This window comes from Fukomys damarensis, unplaced genomic scaffold (genome assembly GCF_012274545.1).
Source record: "Fukomys damarensis isolate Sample0158 unplaced genomic scaffold, DMR_v1.0_HiC HiC_scaffold_17, whole genome shotgun sequence".
In the NCBI taxonomy this organism is placed as follows: domain Eukaryota; kingdom Metazoa; phylum Chordata; class Mammalia; order Rodentia; family Bathyergidae; genus Fukomys; species Fukomys damarensis.
The window spans coordinates 56,729,428-56,757,321 of NW_022900929.1; the positions used below are offsets into that span (position 1 = coordinate 56,729,428).

The following is a 27,894-nucleotide window of genomic DNA, read 5'->3' on the forward strand; positions in this document are numbered from 1 at the left end:
TGAAGCTACTCGTTACTTCTAGTCTCAAAATACAAAAAGGAAGAAGTATTACATGCTCAATTTTTAGATTCATGGTGGTCAATGAATGACTTATTTATTCATAGATAAACCAATATGAAATGGCACTATAATCAAAACTTTCTAAAGCTTTTAGCCTAATGTTTAACTATGATAGGAAAATGTGTGTAAAAATTCTAGCAAGCCCTTTCTGTGAAAGATAAGAAAATAACTCAAACCATTCAATGCTAACAAGAGGCTGAGTTTATTGGACAAGTATTTACTGAGCCCTCACTCTGTACCAGGTACTATTTTAGGTGTTGGAGATATATTGTATTGCTTAAAAATATACAAAGTCCCTGTCTTCATTGTGCTAGAGGAAGGATATAAGGCAATAAACATCATAAATAAGTCAATCACATAGTAAGTTAGGAAGAAGGTAAAAAGAACTAATTTTGTAAAACAAAATAGAGCAGTTGTGAGAATGAATGACAACAGGGCTTATCTGAAAATTTTCCAAAACCATAAAGGGAGATAAGAACTTCTTTATTGGAAAGTCTATATTTCCATACATAACAAAACACTTCTAGCTCTTTATGTTCATAGGATTTTCAAGAAACTGAAGGGATTTTAAAAATATGAAAGTTGAGTTGAAAACTAGGAAGGGAGACGTCCATAAAATAGGTGCTCACTCAATAGAGACCTTGATGTGGTGAAATAAGCCTACAGCAGTAAAGCGCAGTGCAGAACCTCCCAGTTCTAGAAAATCCCATGATTCTAGCCACACTGCCAATCACAGAGGATCTGAAGAGTGAAGTCAGCTGAGGAAAAGCTGATAGGGACAGATGATACAGAAGAACTCAAACAGCTTTGATAATTTTTTAATTTCCACTTCCTTTTTAAAACATAGCACTCTATTTTTGTTGTTGTTGTTGTTAAAGAAAGGCGAGCTTCTTTGAAAGGAATACTGAAAAAATGGGAACACCTACATTTCCAACTCCATCTTCCCTCTCAAAGTTTTCAAGATGCACGTTTATTGTATACCAGCAGACCTGGAGTTTTCCACTGTTTTTCACTTTAGCCTGACACTAAACTATCAGGTAGTTTTCTGTCCTTTGATTTAAATTCAAATTCCAACAAAGCAACCAGAACAACTAATATCTAGTTTTAGCCTCTGAGTAATTAGTCTCCCAGTAAAAAGTGAACATAAAGAATAGGTGGTGGTGTCGTTCTCAATCAGAAAATCATTTTAGCAAAATATGCCTGAGGCAGAAAGTCCAAGTGGTGGGAAAAGAAAAAGAGTGCCTACCCCATGGGACACTTATAACTCAATCACTATGACAGCAGCCCTTTCTAGAGGTAATAACGTTGTTATGTTGTGGTAATTCTCCAGAAACCCCAACAGCCCCTGGTTTAACAGTATCTGGAAATTGTTCAGATGACACAAATTTCAGTTTTCTGCTGTTCAGGCTTCAATAATGCCTTTGTCCTCTGTCACCACTTTTTTTTCTTTTTTTCTTTGCAAACTCCTCCTTTCGAATCAGGAAGAATACATAAAGTGCAGGTAAGGTTCGCTCCTGTGCTCCTGGGCTCTTGCTTTGATAGCCAATATCAGCAAATCTATCCTTAAACCAATGACCGACGAAGATGTCTGCAGGCATTTCTGGAGTTAGCAAGTGAGCTCATGTCTGGCAAAGAGAGTGTCTGGAGGTCAATGCAGTCCTGGCAAGAAAACAAGAAGTACCACACACAATACAGGGATGTGAATGATGCAAGCAGTAGGGAGTAATTCATGGTCACTGAAGAGGCCATCTTTGCATCTCAACTCTTACAGAGAATTCAGCTGATCCCGAAATGAAGGAGGCCATCAGATTTCAGTGCACACTCAGTCTTCAGTGAGGGCAGATTCAGTTTTCCCTGGATTGGTAACAGAAAAGAGAAATGAAGAGGACAGGGAGTCAAATCTGGTGAATTTGATGTCACAGATATAATACTCCAGTAAACACTTCTCATTTTATAAAGTAAATTAAGCCTCTCAGTAGAGCTTCATAAAAATGTCCTCTTTGGTATTTGTTAGGTGTACAGTCCCATTGGGTCACGAGCTAGGCAATGTTATAAACAATGCTTCACTGCAAGATTTTTTGTTGTTTTCTTTTTTATTTTTTTGCAATGCTGGAGATTATATCCAGGAGCCTGCACATGTGAGGCAAGTGGTTTACTAATGAGCTACACCTGCAACCCCCTCTGCAAGACTTCTTAGGGCCCTAGCTTAATATGCTAATGAGCACTGTTACTGTTCCAGAAGGATGCAGTATGCAGCACTTCCCACATTTTGGGGGCCTGCAATTTACCTTTTCATAAGCCAGCCTGGCAGGATTAGTGTTTCAGCGCAACGTATTTTGGAAAATGCTGCCTTACCATACTGGTTGGAGGGAATAGGGATGGAATTAAGTCACATTGAGTTTATATTTGTAATATTTGATTATGTCAACTTGAGTAAGAGGAGCTCAACTAAAACTGGCTCAGCAATTCTACAGCCTAGGGTAGGGAAGACCCTACCGTGTCGCCTGAGTATTATAAAGGGAAAAATGAAGAAGGACAGATCTCCTGATTCTTCAGAGGCATCCCGGTCTTCACCTTCACCTTGGACATCATTTCCTGGTTTCCAGGGCAGACTCTTCAGCTTCCAGCACAGCCTTTCATCGCAGACCCACTGGCCTCCTGATATGGACTCACACGGTACACTGCCGTGAGCTCCAGACTTTCACCTGAATCCTATGGTCTCCAGTGCGCAGACAGACCCTCTGCACTCTCTCTCATCAGATTCTGTGGGTGGCCACTGTAAGCCAGTCTTGTAAATTTATGTACGTTTTTATACCTTTTTTATTTATATCTTGTATTACATCCATTTCTCTAGGTAACACTGACTGATAAGTCTTAAGACCTGCTTTTAAACTGAGTCACACGGTCCACACCAATATAATGTTACTCATAAAAGATGATTCTTTATATTGTCTTTATAATGTGCCAAAATCATGAACAAAATTTAATATAATATGTGAGTTAGTTAACACTAATGACTACAGGTAATACTTTACATCTGTTAAAAACCATAGCATAAGCAGAGGGTACACATGGGAGATGCTCTTTGTATTTTTTCTGATTTTTCTACGGGGGCTAAGGCCAAAGTTTCAAGATTAAACCCAATAAGATATCATCATCTATGAAACTAAGCCACAACTGACACAACTGAGACTAAACAGAGTATCTTATAAAATATATAAAGTCAAATAAAGGCCATGAACTAATCAAAATTATCAGACACATACTAGTTAAATTCCTGAATTTCTTCTTGGCTTCTGCCCTTTCTTCAGCATCAAAGTACCAAACAGTCATGGCATATCTGTGAAGGTAAGCAGGTATAAGAAAAGATGAGCACCAAAAGAAAAAGCCAGGTTACTCTGAGTTTCCCAAAGTCATTTGGAAAAACCAACATTTAAAAGTTTTACCTATTATTAGAAGTCCATCCCACTTTTAATTTAAAATTGATTTATCTGGTTTCATTTCTGTTTAAAATGCAATAAAACACGAAAGGATTTCCAAGTATGTGCCAGGCATTATCCTAAGAACTGAGAATTGAAATGATTCTTTGAACAGAGCTTCCTCAAGAAGCTCAGGCTCTAGCAGGGAGGGCAAGTGATTTAGCAGATAAGGCAACAAGTTAAAATAGCCAACAGAGGAAAAAACTAAAAGGGAGTCATTCTGCTAAACACTGCCAGACTCGAGGTGGTGGGGAGACAACAGAGGAAAGGAGAAGACATTTGAAGAACAATTTATTTAAATCACAGGATACTTAAAACTCTTGGATTGCTTTCTGTAGTTTTGGATGTAGGAGCAAAGATACAATGAATAATGATGCCCTCAAGCTTTCTACTATATTCCAAGTAATCTGCTTTATCCTATCCATGAGACACTGAAAGAGGGGCCATTTCATGCTAATGTTTTTAAAAGTTTCCCTTTATAATTATTATAACCATAATGATTTCTGTAGCACTTGATCATACTCGCCCAAGGGCTTTTCATCAACATTCACTGTTTTGTTTTGTTTTTTTTCTGTTAAGTCACTCACTGTGGGACTAGGAAATAACCAGAGAATTCTGCCACAAAAGACAAGGTCCAAATACTGTGTGCCCTATAAAACAAGCCACAAGAAAAAACAAAAAGGACAAGCCATAAGAAAAACTTCGGTGGTAGCTTTGGTTACCTGCTCATCCAGAGCACATTCCAGTTTAGCATTAATATTTAACTCTGGGGCTCAGATGGGTGATTTCTGGAGGGGGATACATGTAAGTTTTAATCAGATTAGGTTGGTTAACGTTTAATGATCATCCTACCAAAGCCCTCTCCCCTGACCTTCAAGTGCTATACCGGAGGATACAAATTGTATTCTGCATTACTCCAGTATCGCCTGGTTTAGAACTTAGGCCATAGGACAAAAGGCAAATAAGAGGCAGAACAACAAATGAAGGTTTTTATCAAAAACTCCTAGATTAATGCTAAATAATATTAAGTCGCTCACTTGAAAATCTTCATATCTATGTTCTATTAAAAAAAAATCAAACATCTAATTATTAAGACCTAGATACAACTAGCCCAAGCCAATTTCAAGCTAACAAAAGGGCAATGTTATGGCTTGTATCTATCTAGACGTCCCTTCAAGCCTCATGTGGTCGTAGGTGGGGAATTTTTGAAGGTGGCTGGAGCCATGGTTTGTGCTGCTGTGATCAAGGACAAGACCCTGGGATTGATTCACATCTTGATGCTAGGATTAAGAGTGTGAATGATAAGATACAAGGAACAAAAAGAGCTGTGGTCCTGTCTTGTCACTTGTGGCTTATTGTTACTACTGCTTGTCTTTTGCTGTGCAATGCCCCTCTGCCATCCACTATGCCTTAGAACCAGCCGATTGTGGACAAAAACCTCTACAAACTGTGACCCAAAATAAACCTTTCTTCCTTTAACTTTGGGTGTTGGGTATTTTGTTCCAAAAACAAGAAAACTGACAGGCAAATAAGAAAAAGAAATCAGAACAAATTACTTTCCTTTACCCATTTGCAACTGGCAACTTGTAAATTCATCTAAAGTAACCGCACAGAATTCTAGGTATGTAGATAGCTAACCTTCTCTAGAAGTAGTTTAATAGACTTTTTGAAAGAGGGGCTGAGAGAACAATAAAATGCTCTGAGAAATCTGCAACCCAATATGCTCACTTAACAGAAAATAATTTGTTAATAAGTATTTCAACTGAAGTTAGATTTACAAACCAAATATCCAAAGTATCTCCTGTATTTTTTTTGTCACTCCAAACAAGTTTATCTCCCACTTCAGGGTGTGATCAGCTCCCCATATACACAAAATACAAGTCTAGGGTTCTCTGGGAATTGGGGTATGTAAACACGCTCTCAGAGAGGAATCATGGTCCGTGCTATTACCTGGTTGCATAGGAAGGCTGGACTTCATGTGGGTTCCTGCGGTCTGACCAGAAGAACAAGAGTCTGTCAAAAATGGGTTCCACATCTGCAATGAATGATTTCCCTTCTGGAAATATTCGCAGGACCCCACCGTGCAGCTGAGGGCCAAAAAGAAGGTAGATTATTTCCTGGCTTCACATACAGTTTGTCAATAAGGATACTTTGGCTTCATCTGGAAACAATGCCACTTGTAACCTCTACTCCAAAAGTATGCTTTACCCTCAAATCTTTACTTCAATTTGGTATTTTGTACCCAATTGTATTTCACACCTAACTAGAGATTATCTTCTTATTCACCTCATCAAACAAAGCCGTTCCCACAACCATGAAGCCCACTATACAGAATTGCCAATATTGGGTTTTAACCTTAAAAAAAAAAAAAGAAAAAAAAAAAAAACCTAGCAATTTTACTGGCTCTATTTAACAGCTTCCTAAGACGCTCATCACATGTAACTTCCCCTTCAATTAGAATTTATAGCTTTTTTTTCTTTTTGGTATTGGGGATTGAACTTGGGCCCTTGCGCTTGCAAGGCAGGCGGCGGAACCACTGAGCCAAATCCCCGGCTAGAATTTACAGCTTTCTTCTGAACACTCAATCCTAACTGATCTCATTAGTTGAACATTATATGCTCTTTTTCTAAACTCTCAGCCCTCACCTTATTGGTGCCTTTTATGACATACATCTCTCTTGAACTACTTTTTTTTTTTTTTTTTAACAAATATATCCAATCTGTCCTACGACAATAACTATATTTTGGGTGGAACCCAGGCCTCACACATCAGTATTTCCCCACAGCTCAATGCCTAACACTAGCAGGAACTCAAATATTTGTTGATTTCATACTTCGCAATTTAGTGTTATTGACCTGATAACTTTGCCCATTATAGCACCCCTAAGGATTTTAAAAGAGAACTAATGGGTGTATTCCAGTCATGTTACCAAACAAGAGATAAGCCTTTCCACTGATTCACTGGTTTCCCAGGTCTTGTTTTCTGACCCCAGATAAAACATCATTGCTTTATGACAGCCAGAGTCTGCCCTAATGAACAGGAAATGGAGATGTAGAAGGTTCAAAAGCCAAATAAGCTTGAAGAGTTCTCTGACTTCCCAGACTCCTAAATCATTCGCAACTTTCAGAGAGAGCATACAAAGTCCAGACAAATGTTTATTGGTGTGGAACCAGACTTTGTATCGCTATCTATATTCTCTCTAATACAAAAATAAGCCACAAAGCCTTTGGCATTCACAAACCATAGTAAGCCATGGCAACTGGCCACCAGTGAGACGAATCACCCTGAGAAAGAGGACTGTGTGGGAAATCTTTCTGGGAGATGGCTTTATATCCCTATAGTTCTATTTCTGTGACATTCTCTTAAATGTTGTTGTTGGAAGGGAGAAACGTACATCCTATCCTGCAATGGAAGTCATATCAGCCCTGAATTAGACTTAAAAAATTATTCCTAATCCTAATATCAAGTTACTTTCCCTTAATCAATCACTCCCACCTCATCCTAATAATCACCCTACCTACACATCTCTAAATTAACTTTGTATCCATTATGTTTTTATTTCATCAATTTTACTACTAATTTTATAGGTAAGGGGAAGGAAAAAATCTAAAACAGAAATACAAAAGATTCATTATGAAAACAAGACTATCAGGAACTCAAAACTTTCTCCTAGGTTATCTGAATTGTTTTCCTAGTTGGAAGGTACATGTTCTTTTTTTCAGAACTCTCAGCCACCTTATCTGTACCTCGTAGGACACAACCCAAACATATACCCTCATTATTCCCAAGTACCTTGGCATCCCAGTTCTTGTTCAGATAATAGATGCAGGTGATGCAGCGGCCGTCACCATTGGGGTTGTCCACATGGCGAACATAACCTGTTCCATTTCCTGGATAGCAAGCCACCATTGCCTACAGAGAAATCCCAAGAAAGCTGGTTAACAAAGCTGATACAATCTTCACCTCTTACTGTGTTTTTTGTTTTGTTTTTTGGTACTGGGGATCAAACTCAGGACCTTGCGCTTGCAAGGCAGACAGTGGAACCACTGAGCTAACTTACTGTGGAACACAGAAGGAAGTCTTCTTGCATGCTATGGACATTTATGTACCTGCTGGCTTCTTAATTACATACAGTACATAAATTCAAACTATTAAAACAACATTCAGGGACTGGGAATTTAGCTCAGTGTTTCCACTGCCTGCTTTGCAAGTACAAGGTCCCCAGTTCGATCCCCAGTACAAAACAACAACAACAAAAACATATTCACATAAATTAAGATTTATAGGCAGGTCATTCCCTATGGTTTAGCTCAGTGGAAAGTGGTTCAATATTCCCATGGTTCTAGAACATTTTAGACAGTCTTTCTTAAAGTATTAAGATGCTCTGCCTTTGTCTCTTTTTTTTTAAGCAGTACTGAGGACAGAACCAGGGCCTTTGGACTGACTAAATCTCTAAGACTTTTTTTTGAGACAGGGTCTTATTAAGTCACTAAGTTACCCAGGCTGGGCAAACTTATGACCCCCCCCCCGCCTTAGCCTCCCAGGGAGCTGGGACTACAGGCTTGTGCCACCACACCCAACATCCTTCTTTAATACTTCTTTTGGAAAAGCAGTTTCTGGGTTTCTATTCTAGAACCACCAAATCAGAATCACTAGGTGTGGAAGTGTCCAGAATTGTGGACTCACACTGTCTTATTTACAAAGAGACAGATACAATCACAAGTAAGGTAGGCCTTACTCAAAACACCCAGGGCAGAAAGGAGAGAGAAGATTCAGTCAGAAGCTATGCTCTAACTCGATAGCACAAACTGCGGGAAATCCCTTTCAGGGAAAAGCTACATGGATCTCAAGAGGTGATCTTTAATGCTTGTTTTCTTCCTGCCTGATAATTATCAAGTCCGACGACAATCTGAAGTTCTCTTGCTTTGTCTAAGTGCTACCTGTATGAACCAGGTGACATAAGGAAACAAATCCACATTTTAAAATTGCATTGAATTTTTTTTCTTTTTATTTTGGTACCGGGAATCAAACTAGGGCCCTTGTGCTTGTGAGGCAGATGGCAGAACCACTGAGCTAAATCCCCGGCTGAAAAATAATATTTGATAATTATGATTAGATAATAATAATGGTCCCTGGAAAGAAATTATAATAGAAAATAGGAAAAAGAGCAAAACACAAAAAGCCTTTTCTTTATAGGACACAGCTATATTTTTAAAAATACTCTTTAGGCCTGGGATTTGGCACAGAGGTTCCACTGCCTGCTTCTCAAGCACAAGGACTCAAGTTCAATCCCCGGTACCAAAAATAAACAAACAAACAAACGAATAAAAATACTTTTTAAGGATTCTATATGCCCAAAGAAAATACTGGAATTGGTACCATCAAATGAGAGCAGGGAATGCTTTGCCTGTTCTGGTCACGATGTATTCTTGGCACCTAGGTCAGTGCTTGACTTATAGAAGGTGTCCATTGAAAATGTGATGGATAAATCAATAAATGACTCGTTCTCTAAAATGTCAGTTCACATCCTACCTAGATCAATAGCTCTTTCTGCCATTAAAAAAAAAAAATCTATCTTTAAGTATACAATGGGAATCCAGGTCGTAATACTTCCTGATGAATGGCAGGCTTACTTCATTGCTAAAATGACTAGTTGGGTACAGACCCAAACTAATGCGCTAACAGTTCAATAAATCACCCTTAATGTAACCATTATCACTGCCCACAGCAGCCTGAAAGCATGGTCCTAGGCAACATACTACTAGGATAAGGATGAATGGTAACCTGGCTTTACAATAATCATAATGTTTTTATCACTATATCTCTCAACACTCTAAATCCCCATCACCTAACAATAAGCAGCATATCCTACCTTGAAATTGGCATTGCAATGTCATTCCTTGGAGTGCTAGTGTAAAACAGCTTTCTGAAAGTGGAATTTTGAGGTAACAGCAATAAAGTTTTAAAAGCTGAGGATGGCTACTAACAAGCAGAGGATGGCTTGGAGAAATGTGATTGGCAGCATACAGAAATGATAGGCCTACCTGGAGAAGAAGAGATAAATGAAGTCATCTGTAACAAGTAGGGAATTGCCCATCCCTAGAAGCAGCTATGTTTATAAGAGTCACCACTAAGTCAATAATGTAAGGCACTCTGACCACAAACAACTACTGGCTGCATTCCCCACCATCTCAGCCTTCTCCCAGTATTGGCATCTAAAAAGAAAAACATTCCATCAACACTATAACTTTATATTCTTAAGCAGCTCTACTCTTACGGAAAAGGTCAGAGAACTGGATGCCTGCCATTTAGTTCACTCTACAACTAATTGTGTGATTCTGGACTCAGTGTCTTCCCTATAAAGAGGGCTTGGGTTTCATGGCCTCTGACATCCAAGAAAAACTGAGTTAATCTAAGCATCAACCCCAGAAAAGCAATGAGTACTTTCTCAAGGTATTGTGAACTGCTTATTTGCCTCAGAACTCAGCTTAGATTACAATATTGGAGAAAAATACTTCCTAAAAGTACGTCCTCTAGTAACTGCTACTTGTATAAAACAGATGAAAAGCTAGCACAATTCTAAAGAACTATTTGGTCAAAAGCCCCTAAACATAAGCAAAGTATCTCACTGCTTAAGAAAAAGAGATCATTTTTCTTAATATTCACCCTCTCTCCTAGTTGCAGAAGCCATCAGGTTTGAAACAATAGAAGGAAATCATTGCCAGCCTCAGTGGGCCTGTTGAGACTGTATTGGCCAATGGCATCAGTGAGTTTTCTGAATGAACGCCACAGGATATGGGTCTTGGCTTGGGCACATTCCCAACTCTTTGCTACTCTTTAACAGGGTCTGAAACTATGAGGAGAAGGATACACTGAGAAGCAAACATCAACTAATAAACAACTAGCCATTTACTTTTGTGCCAATTTGTGCACGGGGCAGAACAAACTCAGGAAATTGATCATTTCAGTGGGAGCTGTTATGTAAGCCTCATCAAGCCTCGGAAGGGTTCTAGAGTGTTTAATGGAAGAAAATATTTCACTGCTTTATTGTTAAAGAGCAGAGACGGAGTACTTAGGCAACAAACATGCCAAGCGATAATGACACATATCGTGAGATGACTTCTTTATTATAGGCTTTTCATTTATTAAAACTTCCGGACTGGATTAAAATGTGAAATTTACATAACTTTGATAACACATTCGTGTCACCCGCAGTAGCACACACAGTGTAGGCCTGCTGTTCCATTCTTGGACATGCTGATGAATCCACGTGGCTCCTGTGCCTTGCCATTCCTGCTCCTCCCCTTCCCCCATCCCCAGAGTCCCTCCATAGTGCTGCAGCCCACAGGAAATGAGAGGAAGGGCTAACCAGGTGTTCCGGGGCTGGCTCTAGACCAGAGATGTGTGCTCTACACCTACCTATGCAGCTGTATTCAAGCAGGAAATGTGTGTATTGTTTGAAAAATGTACACAGACATACAGAACAATAACAACGAAATCCAAGTATCAAAATCTGCTCCCAAAACTCACTGGTAGGAGAGGAAACAGAGGTTCTGTTAGAGTTGTCCATGCGCTAACTACATAAAGAGACTGTATCTCATCAAATCCAAAGGTAAGGTTGAAAAATAAAAGTCTAGGATTTTCAATCCAATGCCTAAACAAAATGTTCCTGAATGCAATCAACTACAACTTGAATGTATGTATAAATCATTTCTCAAGATTGGTATCAGCAACCTTCACTGCCCATTCAGCAACGGTGATCATTTTTCAGACTTCATAGGTGGGAAAGGGATACATCCACCCTCCTCTGGTTAGACTTACTACACTTCTAATAAATCAAACCAGGGACCAGGGTATAGCTATAGTGCAACAGCACTCACCTAGCCTGTATGGAAGGTCCTGGGTTTGATCCCCAGGCACACAAAAAAAGGAAAAAAAATTACATCATGATGTTTGTGTTACAATGCTTAGGACTCTGGAGTAAAATTCACTAGTACAACCTGATCTTGAACAAGTTACAGTAAAGAGGCACTTTATACAAATTTTAACTTAGCAAATGAAAATATTCATCATTTCACTTTGCAAAATTTGCAATAACTGAAAATCCATTGTTTAAAAATCAGTAGCATAACTTCAAAGCAATTTGACTGAATGATCTTTAAACTAGAATTTGACTTCCTAACATATGCTAGAACCCTCTAGCTGCTAAACAGAAATACTAACCAGCCTGTTAAGGATTTGTTTTGAGTTGAGGATGGTCTTGTACGGAGCATGCTTTGAATAGAACACAACCTGAGTAGAGGACAATCTGAATTAAATCTCTTTACATCTCAGTTTGCTAATCTGTAAAAAGGGGCTCATAAAAACTACAGGATAAATCCACGTAAATGCTTAGCATAAGGCCCAGCATACACTATGCATACATAACAAATGTAAGCTGTTTTTCAGGTTGACAACTACACATTTGTCACCTTATCCAGGGCTGCAGAAATGTCTCTCCTCCAAAGATCCAATTCTATTGAAATTCTTTGCAGCTGCAAATTCAGGGCTGACAAACTTAACAGCTTTTGACCCTTGCCTATAACACACATGACCAAAACCATCAGGTAAACATGGATTAGGACTCTGAAGGGTGTGCTACGCCACCAACAGTATGGAATCTGCTGTCATGTGCAATGAAAGGCTTCAGATTTCATGAGAACAACAAGTAATTCTATTTGTTTGTAAACACTCCTTAATGTTGTTGATCCCAACTTTTTAATCAAGGCCACAAAAGAAATACATCACACTGTGATTTGAGACCACTTCTTGTCTGTGGACAGACTTCCAAGAAAGCAAGCTTCAAGATAGCTCCCAAGCCACAAGTGGGGTCCTTTCCCATCTTCCTTCCACCAGGCTCAGACATCCAGTCAAAAGATAAAGCCAAATCCACAATCCCCATCCATATTCCACATGCCTCGTCCACACTGCCCTCAAGTACTCCTCCATGTCCACTGAAGACACAGCAATGGCAACACAGAACTCTAGTGCTCTCCCCCTAATAAAGCATGAAGCAGAATATGGCATGTGAAAGAGTTGAGCAAAAACACTCCTCACCTTCTTTAACTTGGAAAAACAGCCAAGCAACTCATCACAGTGGAGAAAGCAAAAGTTTTCTAGCTAGAAATAGATCTCATTTATATTCAAGTGGCAACAGCTTAGGTGACAGACTTGCCAATGTTTTCAGTTGTCTGGGTAAAGGAGCTGAAGGCTATACTTTGGGGTCATTTTTCTAGCTGGTTGTGTTCAGCATGTATTTTAACACACATACTGAATGTGGACAGTGATCAGGGCAGCCCATGGTTATACAGCTTATTTCCTGCGTTCATAAAGGTGCATGCTGAGGTAGGGGCCCCACGTGATAATTCATCCACTGAGGCAGAAAAGGACAGTGAGAAACTGGAACAGAGGCATTATATGTGCTAGCAGCAGCTCTAAAATCAAAAGTCGCTTATTTAAAAAGAAAAACAAAAACAAGAAATCTTTAAACTATCCAAACTGTTATAGGCGCCCCCCATAAGCATCCCTCAGGAAAGGCCAGAGTAAGAAAAAAAATGAACAAATTAAAACAGAATGTCAAATTGCATTTTTTCCATTTAGCTCTGACAAAGATTAAGAGAACTCCAAAACTCTTGCAGATTAAATGCAGAGGGCATTAAAAGCTGGCTGGAATACTTATTTCAGCCTTTGTTGACTTTGTAGTTCAGGAGTTTGCAATCTTTCAGGATACCTTGTGGGATCCACTCTTGTGACTTTGACTAAATTCGCACATTACAATGCTTGCAAGGCCTTCACACAAAATAATGCCAACTACGCAAAGGTCTCCTCAAGGCTCAAGAAACCAATACATAGTTCATACTTTTTGCCAGTTGTTCCCATCCATTATATGAAATTGAACAACTCCATGTGATGATGAAACACCACTAATTTATACAGGCATTTGTTTGTTTGTTTGTTTGTTTGCGACAGGGTCTCATTATGCATGCAATTCAGCCTAGCCTCAAACTCATGGTGATCCTCTTGCCTCAGCCTCCCAAGTGCTAGAATTACAGGTGCATGCCATCATGCCTGGCACATGTAGGCTCTCTATGTTCACTTGAACTTTACCTTCACCAACATAAAAAAATAAATTGTAGACCAGGGATGATGGTGCATGCCTCTAATCTGCAAATGTAAGGCAGGAGGATAGCAAATCTGAGGACAGCCTGGGCAGCTTAGTGACTTAATAAAACCCTGTCTCAAAAAGTAAAAAGGACTGAGCATGCAAAGGCCCTGGGTTCAATCCCTTGTAATACACACACACACACACACACACACACACACACACACACACACGCTACTTCCTTCTATCCAGAGACTGATACTACAAAACATGGGAAAAATAGGAACTGTGCCCCTGCTAGACAAAATATGAGCTGTGCCTATCATATTTCCCTTCTCAAAGTTTCAGCATCTGATCAGATAAATGCAAAGACTGAGAAAGCCAGCCAATCAAGAATGTGTCAGGTTAGTAATCTAGTCACTAAATCCCATGTTATTCATGAAAATGTCCTCTACTATTTCCACAATGAAAACTACTCTACCTTCCTCATTTGCCCTAAATCCACACTAAAAGTAATCCCATTCCCTGAAACTGCAAACCCATTAACCCTTACCTAAACTTGCAAGCCCTTACCTCCCTACACAGAGCAATAAGCATCATGCCCTTACACTTGAATTATGTAATAACATAGGAACTTCAGTACTTCTGCAACTGAAAAGGAAGTTTTAACTGACTCTTAGTAGCTTTGGCAAAACACAGAGGATGGTGCCTGGGAAGGACAGAGAATTTACCTTCTCCACTTTAAAACCTGTCCTCAAATGGACTTGGTGCCAGGTTTGGGATCATGCAAACAATCACTAACAACTGCCCAGATGCTGGAACCTTCCAGTTTATGACAGATCTACCCAGTTAGTACAGCCCCTTGACATTCCTAATAGAGATGAGCTCTATCCCTCCCTAGGGAAATATTCACACATTCACACACACACACACACACACACACACACGCACGCTCGCACACACGCACACACTCACAGCCTGCACAAAACTACAGGCCTGTAAAGTCTAACTGCAGTAGATCAGGATCCCATTCCAGGGGGTTCTGTACTTCACGCAAGAACTCCTGAGTAAATCACCCTTCTGGAAGAAGTCACTGAGATCTGGCATTTTAAAAACTATTGTCATTCCTTTCTCAGTTGCAGCTAATTCCTCTCCTGGAGAGGATTCAGCCCAAGCCCTGCAATTAGGCACAGTAAACAGGCCAGGCAACATGGACATATCAATACAGGCTGCTGAGTTTGGGAAAGCCGCCCTTCCCGTGGAGGCCTGGCTCTAAGCCAGCTGGGTGACAGCTGAGTGACAGGGCTACGTGCGCTTCGTGAGGGTGGCAGCCAGCCCACACCCGAGCACACCGCCAAGCAGCCTGAGGAGAGGACAGCCTCCGATGGAGCCCTTCTTTCCTCCCCCATTACTACCCAAGTCGCCAGAGAAACGCTCTCAACGGGGGCTTCTTTGCATGACAAAATCAGTGAAAGCCAGTCAAGGCCAGGGTTGAGGACATTAAACAAGACAGGCATTTAACCATATCCTTTCTGAGGTCTTTCACTAAATATTAGTGGCTGCCATGTCCTGAGAGGCCAGGGATCCGGGGTCACTTCCACATTCTCATTTAATTTCTGGCTCCAGGGAAGGTGAGCAGCAGCAGCCTGTTCCTGAGCCACACTACTCTCAAGTCCTCCCTGGAAATCATTAATCCTGGCCCTAGAAGTTACTGTATTTATATAGAAAAAAATCACGTGTAATCCTTAAGGCCATATGGGGAGTGACTCAAAACATTTAACTTCCTTTGATGTGAGAAAACAGCCTTATCAGAAAAATAAAACTTCACCTGTAGCTGTCTGAAGGCTTTGAGCATAATTACAGAGAAGGAATGCTATTGACTGCAGGATTGTCGGAAATTAAGTTCGGGTCTCTTTATACCTTCATCCAAACTTAATCCACAAATACTTGAAGGAATCCATGATAACTTAAATACAACTAGTAAGAGAAGATTTCATTAATGGATAGTAAATTAAGAACATAGTTGCTGAGCAAAACACGTCATGAGAAATGCCTTGAAACAATATTTTTTAGACAGGAGAAAGCTCACATTTGCATTTCAGCACTTGGGAAAATATGTCTGCTAAATGAAAGAAACGACACAGCAAGAAAGACAATGGAGAATCAGAACTCGTGGGATCCAGCAGCCTATTTACTGAATAAACGCTGGTACAGTTAGTTCTGTGAGTCTGTCACTGTTCCTGTGCTTCACAAATATCATTTTATTCATTCCACAATAACCTCATAAGGAGGGAGCATTATATCCATCGTACAGATGAGGAAATGATAGCACAAGGAGGTTGCCTTTTTCCCTTTTTGAAACCAATTTGGTTTGGCGAAAGAGCACAAGGCCTAAATCATTGCATGTTTTACCAGTGAAGCATCCTAGTGTCTAATATTAACCAATTTACCCTCATCCTATATTTCAGGGGACTAGGATCTTCAGTTCTAATCCAAGAAGAGTTTTTCCTTAATCCACATGGGATTAGTTCTAGAACTCCCACTGGATACCAAAACCCAAAACAGACTCAAGTTCTTCAGATAAAATGGCTTAGTATTTGCATCAACCTAAACAGACCACCTATATACTTTAAAAAATTTCCAAAGTACTTGTATTACCTAATACAGTTTAAATGCTATGTAAATAATTACCACACTATATTTAGGGAACAAAAACCAAAAAAATCCATGTGGTTAGTAGAAACCCAATTTTTAAAAAATATTTTCAATCCATATTTGGTTGAACCAAAAGACCAACTATATTTGATTCACTGATTACATAATGATAGGAAATTATAAAATGCAAAAGTAGGAAAAAAAAAAACCCTACAAACATGAAAAAATCAATGTACTTAAAATTTTTGAGTCTGGGAACTAAAAGCTCCAAGGGAGAATTTTAACAAGAACCAGAGGCGATGGAAATTGATTCTGAATCCTGAGGCAAAGCAGTAGTGTCCCTGATGTGTCTGTTTGGGATGTTCCATCGAACAATATCCAACCCTAAGGGAACAGAACCCTGCATGGGCTGTAGGAGGTCTACAGTTTCCACTGTATCCCAAGGCCAGTCTACAGCTGGGCTGCTCTTCCCTGCCCAAAGTTCTACAGAAGCAAGTTGGCCACCTCTCTAGAACCTCCTTTGTTAGGTCAGGTCAAAAGAAGCTGTGGCTTTCAGACTTGTCTCAAAATCAGATGTCCAATGCATAAAAAATGTCAAAAGAAAAAGAAGTGTTATGTCTCTGGAAAGAAAAGAACAAGCACCTGATAAACTCCAGAGATGAGACCAGTTTTCCCTATTTAGGCACAAATCTTACATAGGGGACATCTGAACTCTACTACTACAGCAATAATCAGAATTCATGGGATACAAACAAAAGTTTCTACAGTCACGTTAATTAGAATTCACTGGATGCAGACTGACTGGCTTACAGAGCTGAAGACCTGTTAGAAGGGTAGAAAGTAGAAGGCTCTTCCAAGAGAAATGTCTAAACTATTTTGGGGAATTGAAACCAGATCAGAAATAAAGGACTGTCTGAGTTTGAAGGGTAAGGAAGTACTTAATTGCCCATGCTCCTTGAAGATGGACATAAATCCCACTTTACAAGTGTGGAAACAGAATCAGAAACAAAAGAATGACTTACTGGATGATATTCTAGAAGTAGATGAGCCAGAGTTCCAAATCCATGGTCTTTCCACCTTTAAACACTACTTTCAAAATATCAGGAAGAAAGTCTTATCTAAAAACATGAGCTATTATTTTCAGAGGCAACAGAAATGAAATTGTCTTCAACTCCAACATAAGCATACTCAACCCAAAAGAATAAGAAATAAGAGATATTTATAGCTAAGTGGATGCACATTGAGGCTATAGCTTAAGTGAAATTAATAAGACACACATGTGTAAATACCAAATAGTTCCTCTGGTGTGAAAAACTAGAAGTGTAAAAAAGGATCAAAATGTATAACTGATATTGTGAAATAGGAAGAAAAGGTCAAAAAGAGTAAGGGAAGTGGGAGGAATAGGGGAAAGGTAAAAAGAAAAGAAAAAATATGAGAAAAGGAAAAACATGGAAACAATGCTTTTGTATACAGGGAAGGGTTGAGGGGGTGGAAAGGAGGGCTGGGAATGGAGAAAAAAATAAGAACCAAGATAAAGGTACAAGATCCCAATGATGAATTTGACTGTATCATATACCTAAAATGTACCAATAAACTTAATTCTTTTTTTTTTTAAAAGTTCACAAATGAACTATCTGTATTTTTTAGTTTTAGCAATGAGTAAACTCAGATCTGATCAACTGAACACTGATTTTCTTGCTAATAGAGCAATGCAGGAAAATACACTACCACCCCTTACTTGGCCTTTCTAAATTGTCTTCCTTCAGACCAGGGATCTAGCTCAGTGGTTCCACTGCCTGCCTACAAGCATAAGGACCTGAGTTTGACCCCCATACCAAACAAACAAACAAACAAACAAACAAATAAATGTCTCCCTTCAACCCCAAGATAAGTAAAAAAGAAAGAATTCTTAGATAATTCTCCTGACTTACCAAACACAGCTTCAATCCTGCAATAAAAAAATCAAAGCCCTCCATACCAAAAGGAAAAGGCAATTTCAAGGTTAGCATTATGAGAATCCCCCGCAGCACATGTGTGTTTCTGACTCGGTTTTTGTGTAATACTTCTCCATAAATGACAAAAAGTGAAAGAGAACTAGTCAGCTATACTAGTTAATTTGGGGAACTGAAAGTGAGTAGACAGAACAAGAAGAAAGACAAATTCCTGGGCAGTTTTTGGGCACAGGTTTATAAGTGTCATTCCCAAAGATGGCAGGAAACATTCCACTTGTCACTTTCTAGCATCACTGTTTTGTGTGAGGCTTTGCCTCTGAGGATTATTGTCATGTCAGTGCTGGGGCCTGACTGTAGGTAATAGTTTCTTCTCTCTGAGAATCCCTGTCCTGGGATTTCTCTGCTTCTCTGAGCCAGACCTATGTGCATGAGCTCCAGGGTCTGAGTGCAACTCAAGTATTTCTAGGGTGAAGCACAGAATTTCAGAACTGAGGGGAAAGGCCTAAGAGTTAAGGGTCTCCTTTGAGATAGTCTCTCGTAGCTTATTGAAATTTTTTTCATTAAGTTTATTGGTACATTTTAGGCATACAATGCAGTTACAATCATCACTGGGAACTTGTACCTTTATATGATATATCTTGGTTCTTATTTTTCCCCCATTCCCCTGTCCTCCCTTCAACCCCTCCACCTCTCCCTATTTACAAAGACTTTTCTTTCCATTTTTTTTCCTTTTCTCGTATTTTTTCCTTTCCCCTACCCCTTTAGATCTTTTCATCCTATTTCACATTAGCTTATCAGAATATTTAAGCACTCTGACATCAGATCAGGGACCATGCTACAAACTCCCCCTTCAAACAAAATATTTATGGTTTTTTAAACACTCTGCCATCCACTGAACTCAAAGTTCCTTCTGAAGATGAAATAAAGCTGGAAAGCAAGTATGACTTTTAAGGGGCCATTCTACGCACCAAAAGTTTTTACAAGGCACAAGGCTCTGCACTCAAGGAATTTCTAAATCCACAGGGAACCGAGTAAGCTTTCAAATAACTGTACTGAGACAGCCTAGCCTGAGCTTCCCACCACGTCCCAGGGAGCACAAGGAAAGTCTTCGAGGAGGAGGAACCAGAGATGCTGGTGATGGATTGTGAGGAGTAGAAGACAATGATGAGCTTGAGCTTGCTGTGCCTTGCCAGTCGTCTCTAGCATTTCAAAGACAGGGAGGGAAGGGAGGCAGTCCATGGGAGATTAACTGCAGAAAGGTCCAAAGTGGAAGGCCCTCAAAGCCTCACCAAGACATTTACAGCATTGTCAGTAGAGAATGGAAAGAATATGGTTGGTTTGTATTCTGTCTTGAAGAGTGGAGACTGCATGTTTAGAGTTGGTCTGAACTACTCCCTAGTGGAAAATATAAGGTAAGGCTTATAGGGAGAAAGAGAACCATCGGCAGGTAATTTGTGGTTAAAGGAAGTCACTTTCAAAAGCTTTCTTCCTGAAGGATTTCTGATAAGAAAGAAAATTAGTCTGAAAGAAAGTGACAAAACTTGCAGTATCATAGTGACCAAAAACAAAAAAGCCCAATAGGCCAGTTTTTGAGTAATAATATGGCATGTCCCTGCCTGAGTATTTTTAAGACTTGATGTTTAAAAAGGGTTTTGTTGATCCATTCCAAATACACCCAAAATAATATGAATATGAAAGAAGCCATCCAGAAAGAAAGAAAGATGAATCAATGTATTTAGGGTGTTGAGATTTCTGACATCTAGGCTCTTAAACTGCTCCATAGGCAAGGAGAATGGGAGGAGAGGTGGGGGGGCATAGTTGGCATCTATTTCCCGTCTAGAAAGCACAGAGCAAGCTCTAAGATATGCAAATTGTCAGAACAATACATCTTTACTACCTTCCAGGTAATGCACAAATGGAAGAGTATTATCCTGAAAACTTCAAAACCATCTTAAATACTACTATCATAACGAAAAATTGATGGTACTAACCCTAGAATTGAATTTCCATTTTGTCTTCTTCCCACTGGCAAATAATGAAGACCACCACACTCTTCGGTTGTGTGCATTTTGGGATTCTTTTTCTATGGCAATAGTTGTTATTTTGACCTTCATTTTGAAATGAATACACACACCACACACACACATATATTTTTGGTACCTGGGGATCAACCTTAGAACCTTGTGTTTGCAAAGCAGGTGGTAGAACCACTGAACTAAATCCCTGGCCCACGAAAATATATTTAATAGAAGGAATATTTACTTTAGAATTTGAAAAGTGCTGATCACTGTACTTTCTAAAGAATCAAAACCAGACTTGACTTATGAAGGGGGTATTGATAATGTTCTGAACAGAGAGGACATTGAGCAAGTAGGTACCAAATTAATCCAATACAAGATCTGAAGGCCTGCATTATACAACAGCAAAGCCACGGGTCTCTGAGGCTGAGTAGGATTAGGTTAGAGAGTGAAAAAAAAATGAAGTTACTAACAGCTCACCAAAAACAAGAACAGAAATTCACTCACAAATCAATACAGAAAGAAGATGCAAAATTAAAGTAAATGTCCTACTGGTTTAAGATAGAAATAATTGAGAGAAAAGGAGGTACAAATTCCATGTATAATTAACCAAGCCAGCTAATTCTGCTTGGCAAACAGATACGGAGCTCTGAATCACAGCCAAATCAATGGCTTCTGGCAATCTGCCAAAGCTGAATTCTTTAGTCTGGCATCGTAAAATGATTTGTCTGTTGTATTTACAATTCCAGTGCCTCTGGATTCAGCTACCCGCTGGGCACCCCTGGCAGATGCCCAGCAGAATACATCTGAAATATCATTACTGTCAGAACATGTGCATTTGACAACACCAAAGAAAAGTGACACTTGTTTCTTAGAAGACTATTAGTTAACAGCTACCAAGTATTGTTACAAAGGAATTATCAAGACTGTTGCTTTAATAATTTTAAAAAAAATTAATAGCCTTGTCCATATTGCTAACCTGTAAACTACTCCTTGGTCTCCAAATGGGCACAGGTCAAAATGTCACTTGGGGGAACAAAGTAGCAGAGGTCTTGCAAATCTGAATAAATATGGCCCACAAGAGAGCAGCCCACAAGAGAGCAGCCTTCGGGGCTTTATCCTGAGGTACACAGGAGGTTAGGGGCTTGGAGATGCTTCAAAGGGGGCTCCATTCATTGCAGGTGGGGCTCTAGCACTCCACTCCACCTTCATCAGAGGCATCTTGTGTACATGGTGTATTCTAAGGATGGGGTTAGAAGATGAAAGCCTGTTTGTTGTTTACAAAATTAGAAGGGTCCTAGCCAGAGTCAAGAATTGGGAAACAATTACCAATTTTGCTTAAGCTGGGTAAAGTCAAGAAGGGACCCTCAGTATGGTAGTGCATTCTAGCAACGAGGGCAAGAGGATAACAAATTCTAACCCTGCCTGGACAACTTAGTGAGACTCTGTCACACACAAAAAGGAGAGGGGATGTAGTTTAGTGGTACAGTGCCCCTGGTTCCCTTCCCAGCATGGAAGGGATAATTCCTGACCCCCAAAAGCCAAATACAGAAATAAACTACATAGCTCTACCTGAGGATGTTCAAAGAATTTCATCAGAATTACATTTCCCAAATAAAATGCTCCTGCAGCTAAATTCACCCACCCACCCTGAGCCACAGTCTACCTGACTCATGGAACAATGGCAGCCATTGGCGCTGTCTCTAGAGGCACCTGTCCTCAGGCCAGCACATGTGCCAGACCTTTGTCATGGACCTGTTCAAGGTGTTTCCTCTCCAAATAGAAGAACTGAACTGCTGAATGAGGAATTGGATAGATGTGATTTCTGACGCCTCTCCAGTTCTAAAAAATTCTTATTACTTGTCCGTTTCATTAGGGAAAATTAAGAAATTGGAAAAAGCTCACAGTAAAACAACGACAAGTGAGTGTAAAAGTGGGCCTTCTGGCCAGAAAGAAGAAAACAACAGCGGTAACAAGTTTTGCCCAATGCGCACCTTCCCCCTTGCTTCTTCCCTGGCTTCCTATTCACTTTTCTCCTTCTTTCCCCCACCCATGCGCAGGTCTAGCACAGTGAAGGCATTTAAGGATTTGTGAACAGATAAACTAATATCCCTGATTTCTGGCTTCTCTACAAACAGATAAAGTTGTGACTGAAGAGCCAAAAATGAACAGAAATGTAAATTAAACTCACACATACACTATACTCCTTCCTTCTTTGTTCCCAACTGTCATTCAACAAAATAGACAATGATAGAGCGACTTGCTTCCCTGTCCCTAAAGCTTTATTCCATAAATGATTTCCTTGGAGTCATTTCCTTCCTCCAGGAGCTAAGTTATTTTTGATATAGAATCTTTTATAGCAATCCCATACATCCTTACAGAAAGATGTTCAGTGCTTGAACCTCAGTGGCCCTCTCCCTATCCACACACAGATTTTTAAGATTTTCATTGCAGAGGGCCGGGGATTTAGCTTAGTGGTGCTGCCACCTGCCTTGCAAGCACAAGGTCTGAGTTCAATCCCTCGCACCAAAAAAAAAAAAATTTTTTTTCATTGCAGAGACACTATGTATGTGTCCAGTCCACAAACACTATGCTCCTAGAACCATACCTCTCACGGACCCTGACAAGCACATGTGTGACAATATTATTCTCATACCTCCCACCACCCCCAACCAAGGCTTCTAGAACCCCTGAGACAAGGTAGACAATCAGATTTTCTCACAGGTTAGGAAAATAGGGACTCCAGAATGTTATTCAAGCCTCTGCTCATTCTGAAATAAAACCAGAAGTGGCCATTATTGGGCAGCCATCTTAAGCTATGTATGTGAAATACCAGCAAAAGCTGGATTGGAACAAGAGAGGGGAAGAAATAAAGAACATAAGCAAAGAAGCAAAAACAGAGACCATAAAGTACAAAGAAGGAACACAGCAGCTGTCCTGGATATTAAAGACTTTCTAGATGATGGCTCCAGTCCTCTAACTACATTTCCTGCTCTTGGGTCCTGAGAGATATCCTGATCTTCACAGTCTATCCCATCTCTGCAGAAAATAGCTTGTGACTAGGAATGGAATTCCTGACATCACATGAGAAGGGGCAGCCAAAACTATTATTGCTAAAGAGCAGGGAAATAAACCTACTACCTTGCCACCTACTTTCCTTTATTCATAAATGCTGTGCCATTTCATCACTCCTCTGTATTATTGCCGGGAAAGAAAGGATCTGTCTGCTTGCAATGCAACCCTCCCAATGCTGGGGTCCATGGCCAGTGGGGGTCAGAGATCCTAACAACCAACCCTGTTGATACAGACTTTTCTAAAAATAACCACAGGAAAACCCTGGCATAGACTCCATTTATTCGTCATATGTACTCAACGGATTCACTTCACTGGAGTCCTTTCCTTCTTTTTTTAATAAAAATTGAGACTTATGTGTGAACTAGAGGGTCCTACAAAGATATATGTGAACGGAAGTACCCCCTGCTCCTGCACAGCACCCCACAGAGTGAACATACTATAAACATCTTCGGAGTAAATGAAAGGATGACAAGCAGGAAAGTTTAAGACCACAGACGCGAGTCAGAGAGAGATCCAGGTCACACTCTCAACTCACATTTAAAGCCTTCATGCTGACAAAGGCTCAGAATTCTGCTTAACAACTTTTTATGTACATTGCAGTAGTTCATGTTCCTTCCCCCCAAAGCTCTATCTAAGGCATTATTTACACTTTCTGAAACCTAAGCAAACTCATAATGTTTGGAATTAACTTCAAGCCTAAACCCCTAGTACTTTTCATAAGCTGCTTGTTATCAACTTTGAGACTTTGGGCAAATTATTTAAGCCCTCAATTTGTTAAGATTGTGATTCTGAAGATTAAGATGGTATCCATACAGTGCTTAACACAGTGCCAGGCAGAGCAAAACTGCTCAACACAAAGTAAAGTATTCATATTATTAATAGAGTTATTCAAGGGCAAATCTACAGTGAAATGCTTTAAGCAGAAGGACTTTTGGTTCTATAAATTACACGTACACTGGAAAACAGCCATTTACAAGATCTAGGCAGCCAAAGAAAAAGCAGCAAATTATAACCAGTATTTATCTTGGATAGAATCTGAAATCTCCCCAAGGGAGTAACAGATAAGAAAGCCTTTGCTAGCTTGAAAGCAATGACCATGCTTGAAGTTAGGGGGCGCCATACTGCTGTACACTGCTGTGCTGTTCCCCAAGGGTCTTTAGCACCCTAGATTTTTCTCCAAGGAAAATCAGGTAGACAAATTCTGGCCAATAACTCTTTTTGGCAGCGAAATGGACCACCTCATAGTTCTTCCTGTATTCTTCCACTATTTTGATTTTAGGTCCAGTACATATTCTTGTTCATCCCCACCGTATGTATTTGCTATTACTTCCTTGAAATATAGGACATTATTATATTATTCAATGACCTTTAAAAGTCTAGCAGAAGGGCTGGGTAAGATTTAGCTCAGTGGTGCTGTCGCCTACCTTGCAAGCGCAAGGTCCCGAGTTCCATCCCTTGTACCAAATAAATAAAAGTCCAGCAGAAACACCAAAAAAAATTATTAAGGTGTATGCATCCATGAGCATAACCTCAAGAAATTTACAAACAAGTGGTCTAACTAAATGTATACACCAGCAATTGCTGAAGCTGTGACATTAGCTTCTCTACATTTGTGTGTATTTTAAATTTTCCTCAATGAAAGGTTTCTACTGAAAACCTGCTTACAGGACCCGGCAAAAACCTGGGTCCATCTGTATCACTACTCTGGGAAGCAACACGACACAAAGGACTTCAATGAGGGAGGAAAAGAAAGTAATGGGGGGGTTAAGGTGAAAGTAACATAAATCATATAGAAATGGAATGTGTTTCTATACATTGAATGAGAGACCTGAAGCCACAGATTCCTTTATTCAAGCAAATCAAACTTTTTGTTTGGTTTTTATTATACAAATTATTTGCTGAGGCTTGGTTTGCATTTGGCTCTATTTGGCCAGGGAATGTTCTAATCTGGAGGTAATTTTTCTACAGGGCAAGAATGAAGTGCTTTAGGCCAAAATAGCCAAATACAGCTGAACTCTGGGAATAAGCAGATGTCTTTTCAGTGGACAAGACGAATCTTCTCTTATCAATTCAGTCACCTTCTGACACAGTTAAATAAAAAGTTATTATTCCACCCAAAAGATAACTCATAATTAAAGAATCCTAACAGGAGATCTTTTTTCTTTGCCCTGATTTACACAGTGCTTTTCATTCCATTTGAGTTAAATCCCATACTGAAACCCTATCCTCACGCATTAAGTTAAAGCTAAATAAAAATATTTAACTTTCAAGGATGTTAGTGACATCATTCTACCAATTAATTCTGACCTCCCTCAGAGCAAAATCTGTTCCTAGAACGCAAGATGGTGGGGGGATCCCCAGCCCCTGCCTTTAGAAGAAACTTTTAAAACCTGATAAGCCATTTCAGACTGAAGCCACACTGGGGTTACCTCTCCTCTCCCCACAGACAAGCTGGTGCAAAAACAAAACTGACCTGAAGACAAAAGACTTTCTAATCCAGCACCAAACTGGTGGAGGAACAAAAATACATTTCTAACATTCTAAACAGTTCAGCTAACTGAACTCCCAAAACAAAGTAAAAATTAGAAAGCAACATTTTCTTTTGAGATTTACTGGGTGTCCACATGCACAGATGCTTTCAGATATTCTACCCATGTTCTCCTAGCGTTAAAGTGTACAGCCTTCTATGATTCCCCACTGCAATCTCAAGCCCTTGGTGTCTACACATTTCCAATCTTTACTATTTGCCTTTCATTCAACTTATGAGAAAAATGAAACAATACTCATCACAAAATCGGATTTTACACTGAGAAAGTGTTACACTTACTGTCATAGAACGGTACATAGCTGAATGTTTGTCTTCCCTCAAATGCCAGTACACTCTGCCTCACTGTTTTTCGATAAAAGTGTTCCATCCTCCTGCACACCCCTTGACCAGACCACAATACACAAAGGCAATTCACTCAGAAAACAGCCCCGACTATGAAGAATGCCTTGGTAGCAAGACTATCCCGAAGCAATGTACATGCATCCACATAATGGCACTTACGTGTTTCCATATTTCTGCCAATCTACCTGTAAATGTTTCCAAAATAAACTACCAACCACCCAGAGAGTCATTTCTGGCCAGGTGAAGAAAAAAAAAGGTTTCTATCCAGAAGTATTTGACTACTTGCTCATAAGCGCTTAATTGGTTGCTCTAAGTGGGTTTTGTCACAAATTCTTAGGAAAAGGTGTGCACCAGGAGACAATTTTGTCAAGTAGATGGTCTATCAGTGTCCCAAATCCAAGAAGTCAAGGGCAGCACTCAGAAGTGAAGAGGAGTTTCACCTTTCACACGTCAAACTCCTCTTCCCACCCCTGCCAAGCTCCACAAACTGCCACAAAGCAAAACCACAACTGGCTCCAAAATCAAGAGCGCTCTTCTGACCACAGTGAAGGGCCATGTAAGGTGGCTAAAGTCGGTACTCAACATTATGAATACTCGTGTGCCTCAGACCATACAGTGTTTCTAATATATTTTCCTTCCTTTAGATCTTTGACAATCTCCATGTCATAAAATTGGACCAAAAGTTACAGTTGTTCGGCTCGAAACCTCAACCAGGGCCAATTCTTTCAAAGTCACAGAAGGCCATCGTGATACACCTGAGCCCCCTTTAACAAGGGCTTTTGCTCAGAGGAGCCGGGGGTGGTGAGTAAAGGAGTTGTAGCGGGGAGAGAAACCAAGCTGACTTGTTAAAAAAAAAAGTTCGAGGCGGCCCGGCATACAACCGACCCCAAACGCCTCCTGCTCCTGCGCGCGTCCTACCTTGGACCTCTCCTTGACATAGTATTTGCCCAGCCGGCTCCCGCAGTACAGGACCAGCCGGTCGATGAGAGACAAGAGGAAGCTGATGGCCTCGCAACCCTCCTCGTTGAGAAACCAAGCTGACTTGTTAAAAAAAAAAGTTCGAGGCGGCCCGGCATACAACCGACCCCAAACGCCTCCTGCTCCTGCGCGCGTCCTACCTTGGACCTCTCCTTGACATAGTATTTGCCCAGCCGGCTCCCGCAGTACAGGACCAGCCGGTCGATGAGAGACAAGAGGAAGCTGATGGCCTCGCAACCCTCCTCGTTGTGCCCGATCCAGCTGCTTCACGCGCTCCAGGACGCAGTCACCCACCACCTCGCCCAGGAAGTTGTCCAGGTAGCAGAAGCCGATCTCGTGCAGGCACGGCACGATGTACTCCAGGGCGATTTTCTCCAGATCCAGCCTCATGATGTGTCCCAGAGGCATCTCGCCCTCAGCCTCGAGGTCGGGGACCCCCAGTGTGCACCTCGAAGGGAACGACCTACGTGAGCGAGAAGCTGAGGCTCGGGGAGCGGAGCCCTGGGTACAGCAACCTGCGGCGGCCACGGCTCCGAGCCACCGCAGCGCCGGGGACGAAGGGGAAAGTTGCTCGCAAACTCTAGGGAGAAAGGATCCCGGTTTGGGGAGCCGAGGGAGTTGCGCGGAGTTCCGCCACCCAGCGCGG

The 27,894-nt window shown here is 40.5% G+C and overlaps 1 protein-coding gene across 1 annotated transcript; it reads right to left on the reverse strand.

Annotated features, from left to right (window-relative positions):
- Positions 1-704: 704 nt before the first annotated feature.
- On the reverse strand, positions 705-27,894 carry Egln3 (egl-9 family hypoxia inducible factor 3). The gene is made up of 6 exons (XM_010633595.1): positions 27,407-27,894; positions 27,189-27,307; positions 7,332-7,451; positions 5,490-5,626; positions 3,327-3,400; positions 705-1,914 (listed from the first exon to the last, which is right to left on the reverse strand). Exons 1-6 carry the CDS (start codon positions 27,654-27,656, stop codon positions 1,883-1,885), a joined length of 732 nt encoding a protein of 243 aa, XP_010631897.1. The 5' UTR covers positions 27,657-27,894; the 3' UTR covers positions 705-1,882.

Excerpts from the sequence above, each read along its gene's own strand:
- Egln3 (XM_010633595.1), bottom strand. The coding sequence starts at position 27,656 with ATGCCTCTGGGACACATCATGAGGCTGGATCTGGAGAAAATCGCCCTG. Across the intron at positions 7,452-27,188 it reads ATGTCAAGGAGAGGTCCAAG|GCAATGGTGGCTTGCTATCC; the intron begins GTAGGACGCGCG and ends ATTTCTCTGTAG. Across the intron at positions 3,401-5,489 it reads CAGCCTTCCTATGCAACCAG|ATATGCCATGACTGTTTGGT; the intron begins GTAATAGCACGG and ends TTACCTTCACAG.